General features: G+C 46.5%; 1 protein-coding gene across 1 annotated transcript; it reads left to right on the forward strand.

Moving 5' to 3' along the window:
* Positions 1-817: 817 nt before the first annotated feature.
* Positions 818-11,557, forward strand: HACD3 (3-hydroxyacyl-CoA dehydratase 3). Its single transcript, XM_030281432.4, has 11 exons — positions 818-962; positions 1,336-1,378; positions 2,421-2,494; positions 4,170-4,334; positions 5,239-5,290; positions 5,656-5,766; positions 6,379-6,506; positions 7,014-7,126; positions 7,622-7,728; positions 8,481-8,612; positions 9,570-11,557. The coding sequence occupies exons 1-11, from the start codon at positions 876-878 to the stop codon at positions 9,644-9,646; spliced, it is 1,089 nt and encodes a 362-aa protein (XP_030137292.4). The 5' UTR covers positions 818-875; the 3' UTR covers positions 9,647-11,557.
* Positions 11,558-11,663: the final 106 nt, after the last annotated feature.

Raw genomic sequence — 11,663 nt, forward strand, 5'->3', positions numbered from 1 at the left:
TCGCACAGAGCACCCTGAGGCTGCCAAAATGGGGCTGAGGGAGGATGGATTAGCCCTTGGAATGAGGATGGCCATGGCAAGGGGCCCTTGTGTGAGCTGCTGGGGGAGTGAGTGGTGGGCTTTTTGGAAACAACAAGTCGCTGCTGTCCTTTTTTGTCCTTATTGTGATAGAATCATGGAAAAATGTGGATCAGAAGAGACCTAAAAGCTCAGCCAGTTTCAACCACAGGCAGCACCTAAATCAGGCACCTCCAAGCCTCATCCAGCCTGGCCTTCAACACTCCCAGGGATGAGGCAGACACAGTTTCTCTGGACAGCCTGTGCCAGTGCTTGGCCAGCAGAAGGTGCTGGGGCACGTAACAATGACAGTGTAAGAGTTTTAACAGATTGCACAGCTGCAGGATTGCTATTTGCTAAATTCTTATCAGCCTCTCCTGTCATGGCTGAGATGGAGTCAGTCTCTTCTACCATGTAACACGCTACAGGACAAGGGAAACAGGCTGAAGTTGTGCCAGGAGAGGTTTCGTTTGGGTATCAGTGAAAATTCCTTCACAGAAAGCCTTTTGAACAGCCTGTGGCACAGGCTGCCCGGGCCAGCGGTGAAGTGCCCATCCTGGAGGGATTTCAAAGCCGCGTGGATGTGAGGGCATGGCTTAGCGGTGGTGCTGGGGAATGGTCAGAAGGGATCGGGGAGGGTTTTCCCAGCCCAGAAGACGCCGTGGCTCAATGACTCCGACCACAACCCAGCGGAGCCCCTGAGGGCGCCCGGCCATGGCCGCCCCGCCTGCCCCCCGCGGCGCGCGCAGGCGCGGGGCCCGCCCGGCGGGGTCGGAGTGCGCAGGCGCGGGCGCCGCGGGCCGGTGCGGGCCGGGACGATGGCGGGGCCCAGCCTGCGGCCGCACGTGCACTGGGCACAGCGGCACCGGGAGCTCTTCCTGCGCGTGGACCTCAGCGACGTCCGGGTACGGCGGGGACACCCGGGGGATCACCCGCGGGGGGCGGACTGACCCGGGGACACCCGGCACGGACACCTGCGGACACCCCGGCGGTGACACCTGGGGAACGCCGCGCGGGGACACCCGTGGGGGGAGACTCGCCTGGGGGATCCCGGGGGGAATCACCTGTGGGACTCCTGGAAAGAGTCACCTGCGGGACACCCCGGCGGGCGGGGAGCACCTGCGGATCCCCCCGGGGACAGCGGCAGCGGCAGCGGGGCGGTCTGGCAGCGGGGCTCGGCGGTCCGGGCAGGGCTGTGCTGGCGTGGGGCGGCCGGGTGGGCGCACGGACCCCCGCGGGTTCGTGAGCTGCCGGCTAACGCGTGTTCTCCCTCCGCAGAACCCGGACATCACCATCACCGACAATGTCCTGCACTTCAGAGGTAGGGGCTCCACCGTGGGGTCTCAGCCTGGCCCCCACGCCAGGCCTGCCGCTGTCCCGGCTGTCCCCATCGGTGGCAGGAGCCACCGTGCTGAGCATGTTCAGATCCGCCACACTCCCACTCACAGCCCTCTTGTGTTCCAGTCCTGGTAGCCGCAACAGGCCCTATCTTATCTAACAAGAAAACCCCGACCTCCCCATATTCAAATACCAGTGGAATTTCCATATATCCTTCCCATCCTGGACCAGCCAAACCCCAGAGATAACTCATAGCAATTTTTCCTTTCACAAAGACCCTGTGTGCAATTCTTATCAAGCCTCCACGTCAGGAAACTAGTGCTCCATTTGGAAACTAAGGCAGATCTCACCCTGACAGATGGGTTTTTTGCAGCTGGACAGCGGCACATTCCAGCACCATGGAATTTTTTAAGGTGTCTCATTAGGAGCTTGTTCCTCCTCGGTGAGCTGCAGCCAGGCTATTTGATAGGAGGGTATTGCACATGGTGTTCTCTTTGGGATCAGTTTACGGCGTGGAAGGGTGGGAATTAAACACTGTGTGCAGTTTTGGAACCCTTCTGCAGACAGGATCCATGTGGGAGATGACAAATGAGCCCTGAGAAGTGCCCTTTGCTGCTGGGAGGGACTCCCCACATCACCCTCCTACACACCCAGCAGCACCCATCTCCCTGGGTGCTGCGTTCTGCGGAGGCTGGATCCCTCAAAGGCAGGAGATTTTCTGCTGGGTTTGAGTTATCCACGAGCAGCCTTTTGATCCCCTCTTTTGGGGATTTGACACGCTGGCTTCCTGCAGCAGGGACCCTTTTGCAGCGTGATGTGGACTTGCAGCAGCTTTAGCTGCTGACTCCTGCATCTGCCCCTCCAAGCAATGTTTTGGTGTCTTCTCTGTTGTTGTGTGGTTTCCTCTTGCTTCTGAGGAAGGCCAGAAGAAAGTGCTGTGGATAAGTGCTGAATATTTCTGTGTACAAAGCATCCTTTGCAGGTGGAGTGTGTGGAACCTCACACTGTCAATTCTTGTCTTTTAGCCCAGGGTCATGGTGCCAAAGGAGACAACATATATGAATTTGAGATCGAATTCCTGGAGCCAGTCGAGCCTAAAGTAGGTATTTTTACTTCTCTAATTCTTGCAAAGAAAAAATAAATTTTGAAGAACTTGAAATGGAAATGGCTGTGCATAAAGTTCCCAATATACTGTTTAAATTTTTCTGGTAACTCTGTAACAGCCAACTCTGTGGCAGTCCTGTGTGCCATTGTCTTGTTTTAATGCAAATCGCCTCACTGGAGCTGGTGCTTGCATGGACCAGCTTTAGTACACACTTGCTTGTCACTTGTTACACAGCAGTTTTAAGTTTTGTAAAGAATTTAAAGCAGCAAAATAACGGGAGAATCTGGCAATGTGTTGTCTGATGCAACCTTGACTGGAGGTCAGGGGAACATTGTGCAGTCAGTGTGATGTTTCATGGCTTCTTTTGTAGCTGGATAAAAGAAGAGAGTCAGGAGAATTCGTGTTTCTGGCTTGAGCAGATTTTTTAGGTTGTGCTATGTTGTGGCTCCTGTTGGAGAAGTTTTTTCCATAATTCCTGTTGCAGTCTGGATGGAAAGAGCTCAGCTCAAAGAGCTGTTCCTCTGTGTTACCCAGGCTCTTTCAGCAGGCTTATTTCTGGTGTGGCTCCTGCCAGCTGTGGCATGGCAGACAGTGAACAGCTCTTGGTTCCAGAGTCTGGTCACTGCCTTATCATCTGCCTGGCCCGCAGTGTGGGAGAGCTGCCTGTCTCTGCCTGTGCTGGCAGACACAGGCTCTGCTGTGAGCCAGGCCTGGAAGGCAAGTCCTTGCCTCTGCAGAGCAGCCTCCTTCCCAAAGCTGTCACTCTGAGTCACTGTGGAGGGACTGGAGAACACACTGAACTCTGTGCAACTACAGATGGTCAGGACCAGGCAGTATCACAGTCCAGGTTTTTCTCCTTTAGTTTTGATGTGTAGCATGAGTTCCCCTTGCTGGTGCCAGCAGTGAGAAATGGAGGCTGTGGCAGCAAGGATGAGGTGTAGTAGCTGTAAATTACAGCTGCAGCCTTCAGATGTCTGAGGAGCATCTAGCCAGCCTTGCCAGAGCAGAGCTGGTGTAATGTGCTCAGTTAGGAGTGCAGCTTGTGCAGCAGTTTCAGCTGGTCTGACAGGCAGTGCCATGTGGAGTGGCCTCAGTGGTCAGAAGGGCTCCAAGGTGACAGTGCTGTGGACTGTAAGGATGGAGGTTCTGGGCTGCCACTGTGCAGGTGGAGAGGCCTTGTAGGGTGGCAGTGACCACACTGCCTGCTCTGTCAGCTCTCCTTGTTTCCAGGCATTCCCTAAGGCTCTTAGCTCCTTCTCTAGGTGCAGCAGGTGTCACATGTGGTCCCTGATTAGACATGTACCTGTGGCTGCTGGCAGTGTTATTTTTACTGCTGGCTAGAGGAGGTGGGTGGCTCACAGTACTAAGTGCAAGAAGGTGTAAAGCCACGATCAGGGGTTCTGTCTAAGAAGGCTGACACTGGGGTCTCTGGTAGCTCTATGATGGGATGCAGTGGTGCTGTAATATGGGCAGTCTGCTCATCAAGTTGTGCAACCATCACAGCTGCCTCTTCAACTGGACTGCTTTTTGCTTCCATGCCTTGGGTGGCAGAGAGACATTTGTGCTGCAGCAGTTTTGCCATCCCGGCCTCCTTGACAAGGGGAGCTTGGGTATCAACTCAGCCTCAGAGCTTGTTTCATCAGACTTTTGCTGATGCCTCTACCCGCAGCCTGTGTGCAGGATGACCCAAAGGCAGCTGAACATCACTGTGCAGAAGAAGGAGAGTAACTGGTGGGAGAGGCTGACCAAGCAAGAGAAGCGCCCGCTCTTCCTGGCGCCCGATTTCGACCGCTGGTTGGATGAGTCGGATGCTGAAATGGAGCTGAGGGAGAAGGTGAGTCCTGTGGGCATCTGGAGCTTGTGCTGCCACTTACAAAGCAAGGACAGCTGTTCTCCTGTGCCTGAACCTGCATTCTTCATTTACCAGGAGTTCCTGGCATGTTGATTGTTATTGCTGTTCTATACAGAGTTGGTTCAAATTGTAAGCGGGAATTTGGAAATGGGCACATTTTTGGTTAGAACTGGAACTGGAGGCTTGTTGCATGTTCCCCTTGCCCAGTGTGCTGATCCATAGAGTATCATGTCACCCTGCCATGTGGAGCCCAAAGGAGTGAGTCCTGGACATTGTGTGGGAAGCAGGGATTGCTGAGGCTTTCCTGAGCCCCTGGTGGCCCTGCTGGTGCATTCCCACCATCTGGTGAGCTTGAGCAGCTTACTGCAGTGGGGAGGTGCAAGATGGACTTGGAAAAGGCTTGAACAGATCACATTCCTGCAAATCCCTTTTACAACAAACACTGCCCTGTTCCCCTCTGCAGCCATGAGCTTAGCACGGAGTAGAGAGGGGCACTGCAGTGCCAAGGCCCAGGAACATTGGGAAAGGCAGGCAGAGAACCTGAGCTGGATGTTCTCTGTTCTCTTCAGGTTGCTGGTGGGTCATGTAAGAAACAGCACAGTCATAAGTGAGAATTAACACAGAAAGCAGCGGCTTTTTCAGCACAAGCATCTAATTACTAGAACAAACCACACAGTGAGGGCAGGATAACTGGTTAACACCCTCTGGCTTTTACTGTACTATAATTTCTGGATGATGAATGTCCTGTTTTATACTTGTGAAAATTTAAACCTTCTAGCTACTGGCTGCTTGGCTGAGTATTAAACCTACCAGCTTTGCAGTAGTATAGTTAACAAATCACTTGCTAATTACAGTAAGTCTTTAAAACCTTATCCTTCATCTTAAGGAAGAAGAAAAGATTAGCAAAATGAAAATAGAATCCAGAGTCCCAAAAGACCGTAAGTAACTGCATCTTTTTAGTGGGTGAAGTGGGATTTAGAAAGTTTGTTCACACTTTGTGAACCTTGACTCTTAAGGAGCAGTTTTGAGTGGCTTGGTGTGTCTTGGAGGGGGATCTTTATATTGTGAGCTATTAGAAATTAATTAAAAATGGACCAAAATTTCCAAGGAATGTAAAAAATCTGACTAGCAAGTATCAAGTTCTGGCAGATGTTGGCAAAAGCAGAACCCCAATGCACCCAACAATGCTTTTATCACAATCAAGTACTTCCCTTTTCCTTATAAGCTTTATTCTCAGAAAGCCTGGTTTGCAGCTCTATTACCATTGTACTCTGCTCACCTGATGTGTTTATTATTATTTTAGCTTTCAAACACCTGAAGAAGGGCTACCTAGTCATGTATAATCTTGTACAGTTTTTGGGATTCTCTTGGATTTTTGTGAACATGACAGTACGACTGTTCATCTTAGGAAAAGGCAAGTAATGAGCACTATTTTATTTATATTGGAGGGTTTGGGTTGATTTTCAGTGTTGTTTTTAAGACTTTTCAAATAGCAAAATCTAAAGGGAGACATATTTAGGAAGTAAACCTTGAATGCATTGCCAAAGAGCACAACAAAAGCCTTTCAAAGGTCATCAAAGTGTCAAGGGCAGGAAAATACTGTCCCCTTGTAAGTCACAGCTGTGTACTCTGTGAATAATACTTGTGCTCTGCCAGGATCACCTCTAACAAAATCAGCTGAAGCAAAATGTCTCGCTGACTGCCATGTCAATGATTTTTGAAAATGATCTGGACAGAATATTTTACTTTTGAGGCAAGAACGATCCATTCTGTTGAAGTACAACACTATTGCCTTTTTTGTAAAGCAGTTACTGAAATAGCTCTTGATCCTTCTGTGTGTGAAATGGTTTCTGCCCCAGCTGCTGTGAGTTCAAGATAAGGCCTATAAAGAACTTATGTAATTATCCAGCATGTTTTTCTCAAATACAACTAGAATCCTGTTATCACAAGCTGTGCCTCTGCACCAGCTTCCTGAGCATGGAAATTCATTTGTTCTCAAAAATGGTTGGTTTCCTGTGTCTTACAGATTCCTTCTATGACACATTTCATACTATTTCTGATATGATGTATTTCTGTCAGACCCTGGCATTAATGGAGATCATGAATTCACTAATAGGACTGGTCAGATCACCACTGATACCTTCTGTAGTGCAGGTTGTATTTTTAAATTCTTATCCTTGCTCTTATGTTTAAAGTAAATGTTTATTTTACACAAGTGCTGAGACTTTCCTAAAATAAGTGATGCAACCTCACTGGCACTTGACTGGAGGATTTCTTATTCATGAGGCAGGAATCCATGCTTCCCAGTCTTGGCTGTGACAGGCTGTCTGTATCCTTCCATCACCTGGGTAAGGGAGTGCAGGACAGCAGAAGCAAGAAGCTGATAAAAGTGCATGATTTTGATTTGGTGCCAGTGCCCTTTTTATCCTGGTTGTGGTTGTTGTGCATAAAAATGAGGATGGGTGATTTGAGACTGGATCCCTTGGATTGTACCTAAATGCAGGGCAAGATGCCTCCTTGTAAGAAGCAGGTCACAGCACAGCTGTGAGTTAGTTGTGTGCTCAGATGTGTGAGGAGTAGATATCTTGTGTTTCTCACAGCAAGGACTTGCCTTCCTTTTGATAAAGAGTGAATGTTCCTTAATATGTTTTTCTTTAATAGATATTTGGAAGAAACTTTGTTTTGTTTGTTATCCTTGGAAGCTTGGAGGAAATGCAGAGCAAACCTGTGGTGTTCTTCATATTTTATTTCTGGAGTATCATTGAGCTGTTCAGGTTGGTGGGATTTTCCTCCTACCAAGTGTGCACAGAACCAAGTGGTTGTTCCCAATAACTCTGTAAAGATTTTGATCTTTGTATTTTTTGGAAGAGTTGGCCCCAGAGGAGAAAAACTCCTTGAGTCATGGACTGTTCACAGCCTTCCTTCATCTGCCAAAAGCTAAAGCAGGGCTGGAGTCCAAAAGTGATACTGCCCATATTTCTTTATTTCTTTGGTGCTTTGAATTTCCATTGTTAAATGAGGTTTTTATCTTTGAAAAGAAGTAATTTGAAAGGTTTATTAGGCAGCTAGGCAGTTGCCTTCAGCCCTGTTTCAGAATGGCCTGAGCCCTGTAAACTGCCCATTAACTGTGTGCCATCATCATCCACAGGGACAATGCCTTGAATATTCTTGTGTCATTTGGGAATTGGGTTGAGCACACAGTGCTCAACGCAACACTAATTCTGGTAGTAGTTTCCATTTTAAAGGGTTTGTTTCTCTTCACACTGTAGGTATCCCTATTACATGCTTTCCAGCATTGGAATTGAATGGAAACCACTCACCTGGCTCCGTTACACTGTCTGGATCCCTCTCTACCCCTTAGGGGGCTTGGCAGAAGGTATCTCCTTTTACTAAATAATGAACGCAAGGCTAGGACAATAACTCGATTTCTTTTTTTGGCAGCTAGACTTAAAATAGTAAAATAGAAAAACTTGCTTTGAGGTGAACCAAATATAAGCATTTTGTCCTTCATACTGAATCAAATACTATTTTCAGTTTGATGTGAAGGCTTCCTTTTGGAGGAAAGAGTCCCTTTCTGGAGGGGGAAGGCAAGGACAGGTTGCATGAACAAATGGAACAAGAACAAGCTGCACAGGCTGCCAGTGCTCACTTCCCTCTGCTGAACCAAAGCTCTGTCTGCTGGGCCTGACTTGCTCAGCCTGGCCTGGGTTCACACCAGCTCCCAGGTCCTGACATTATTTTGTAAATGACTGCAGAGGACAGGCAGGGGCTTATTGCTATGTTGCAAACCTGTGTGTGTGAGCCAGGAGGAGCTTTGGGCATTGCCCAACACAGAGCAGGGGGAGGAGTGTGCCTGTTTCATTGCTGGGGCTATTTCTGGATGGCAAATCCTGCTGGCACAGGCCCTGGGGCTGCAGCTGTGCATGAGAACAGAATCTCGCCAGGAAGGTTCCTTGCCACCCCCTCAGCCAGGTGCTTCCCACCCTACTGCATGTTCAACACCTTAAAAATTGCTGTCATCAATCAGCATTGGCAAATTAGAAGGGACTATGCTAAAATAGCTGGTGTGGGGTGCGTAATTATATATTTTATCTGTACTTGGTAATGATGGTGACCTTCTGCTTTCAGCTGTCTGTATTGTTCAGTCCATTCCAATCTTCAGTGAAACAGGGAAATTTAGCCTGGGATTGCCAAATCCACTGAATGTCACAATCCAGTTTCCATTTGTGCTTCAAATATATCTTATAGCCTTGTTTTTAGGTAAGTATTTAATTCTGTTTCTCAATATTGAAATAAAAAGGCCAGTTTCCCCTGAATAACTTGATTTTTCAAAGAAAATTAAATTCCTGCATCTTGGGGACCATGGCAACAAAAAATTGTTTGAGGTTAAGTATTATTCTTGTGAAATGTTCATGTAAATTTGTCAGTGATGGAGTGGAACACACCTCCAATGAGCTCTGATTAGCCCTCCAAAAAGGTGATCTTGGTAACAAATTAGCAGCATAAACTTGGGTTAAAGGAATCATTTTTACATGTTTTTATAACCACAGTATACTTAGTTTCAACCTATTAGGGGGTATTTGAGCTTTGGAATGATGTCATGGCAATCTAAACATAATTTCAAATTAAAGTAATTTAGTTAAATGTTGCAATATCACAAATGCAACGTGAAGTCATGCTTTTCCACGAAACAATATAGAAAGAGCTCTCTTTAAATAGTATATTAAAGAAGAAAAGCTGCTTGAGACATAGTTGGTTTTTGTGTTACACCTGTAAATACAATTTAACTTCCTTGTACCCGCACCCACGTTGGGTATCCACAACTCACCACAATCTAACCCAGAATTTTAAACTGAACTTTCACTAGATTTCTCCTGCTCAGAGACATTGCTTAAAGCCACCCTTCAGTTGAGTTTCACTCTGAAATACCTGGTTCATCCTCCTTAGCTCTGCACAGCTGGTGTCACAACTTCTTAAAGGTGACAAACAAACCTTCTAAGCAGCTCTTTACCAAACAACCTGTGCAGCAGCTCCTGCCTCAGCCAGCAAGAAAACACTTGCATTAGCTTTCACTGCTATACACACCCCTAAATAATTTGTTTTGTTATGTGGTGGTTGGGTTAGTTGGGTTCTCTTATTTTTCCTTTAGATTTGGTACAGCAATTTAGCATAAAAAGATGCAGTGATGTCCTACCTAAAAACTTCCTTCTTTTCCAGGGTTGTTTGTAAACTTCCGTCACCTCTACAAGCAAAGGAAACAGCACCTTGGACCAAAGAAGAGGAAGATGAAGTGAAGCAGGACTGCAATGCTTTCTTATCTCACTTGGGGACAAGATAAGCCTCTAATTCTTACGGTTTTACCCACTGTAATGCCAGAATTTTGTAAAATGAAATGACCACGCTAGATTTCATGATTTCATAGTGAATTCAGGTAACATTCCCTTATACTGGATTTTGTTCCCTTTCCATCATCTATGCATGGCATTTACCATTGAACATTTAAACTTGTATCCTGTCAACCAGCATATTAGAAAGAAATCCTATTATCTGCACATGATATGCTTATAATCAGTGGAGCAGCACTAAATAGAAATAGTGTTTATCTTTTAATTGGAGATTTGCTCTTTCAATATTGCATGCAGATAGGGCTTCTGATGTGGGATATGCTTTTAGCTGGCCTGTGCTGTTCCTGGGAGGCACCTTGATGGCAGGAGGAAGCACAATCTCAGGCCACTGTGCCGTGTTTGGGTGTTTATCAACCACTGGGATAAACTTGCTCAGTATATACCCCCCCTTTTCTTCTGCAGCATTATTGATGGTGCAGAATTAAAACTCGAAGTAGCTAATGCCGATTTAAATGCTACCAACTTAGTCTGTTTCTAGCTGAGCCTTAACAGAATAGGAGCTCTGTGTGGACCATAGCAATGTGTATTCCTGTAGCAACACATCCTGTCCAGTCATTAGGGAAAGGAAGCTGCCACTGAGGGTAGAAATGCTTTCCTGGTTGGTAGAGCAAGCACTGAAATGTAACAAAACAAGGGAACATAGGTACCTGCTTTCCCCTGGCACGTGAACCCCAACAGAACTCCATCCAACCCATGCAAAGGGAGGAATTCTCATGGAAGATGGGGCCCCTCTGATCCATCCTAGCAGGGCTAGGATGCTAGGAGCAGTGGCTCCTGTATTTACAGCCTTCAGCAAGGCAGCAAACTCACTCTTCTACCTGCATTTAGGGGTGCAGCAGAGAAGTTGCTGTGTATGGTTTGACTGGCTCCTGGGGGGATGGAACAGGGGGTCAAGTAAACTGTATTATTTAGATAGCACATATCAAATCTTAGTAAGAGAGGCCCCACATAGGGTTTGGAGAACCCTCTTATCTTTGCTTTAACCACCACCAACAAAGTGAAGCTCCCCCCCACATTTCAGGTCATCTGCTGTCTCACCTGGAAACCTCTGGCTCAGCTGACTTTATTTCAGCATGTCCTTCTTCACACCGAGCCTCCTGTAGCCGCTCCCAGATTCCTCTGGCCTCCTTAACCCAGCTTAGAAATGTACAGAAAGTTTACTTTAAACTGTACTGTGGTTATGAACAAGCTGTTTCCCAACTGCCTCTGCCCAGGCACTGCAGAGCAATGCCAGCAATCCAAAACAGACACAAGCTGAGATTAACTTAGTGCCATGCTACCAATTATCTTTTTCTATTGTAAAACAATATGAACCCTCCAGAAAATTATTTTATATATATTAAAAGTAACAAACAGCAGAAGGTTTGTGATATGGACCCAGTGCTTGTTACTGTAAATGAAATAGTGTTATAAGGAGACTAAAGAAGCAGTACAAGCTCCACGCTGCATTTCACAAATTGTGTTCTTATCAACAAGAGGCGTGATACAACTTCTCTTTGGGAGAAGCACAGCCTACTTTACTCAGGAGAGTTGAGCACTACTTACACAATATTTCACTCAGCACACACTGTACCTATGTTTGAAGTATGTGAAAGGGTTGAATTAGCTGAGTAACAGAACAGCAAGGATCACTTTCATACTTTAATTTCTTCTCTGGGCATTTTAAAATTCTGTTATGAAATCCGTATGTATTCATCAGTGAAATTGTGGTACCTAGTGCAAGCTGTCATGGATCTTACACTACTGAATTTTAGTCCTTCAGAAAGAATGTGTTTCTATTAATAAAGATTTACAACCAAATTTTGTTTTAGTTCAGTTGTTTGTTCTTTCAAATTATACAACTTCCTGAGAAGTTGTATAATTTGATATTTAACTTGAGATGAAACAGCTGGGACCTGAGCCTTCA

The sequence above is a fragment of the Taeniopygia guttata genome, chromosome 10 (assembly GCF_048771995.1).
Source record: "Taeniopygia guttata chromosome 10, bTaeGut7.mat, whole genome shotgun sequence".
NCBI lineage: Eukaryota > Metazoa > Chordata > Aves > Passeriformes > Estrildidae > Taeniopygia > Taeniopygia guttata.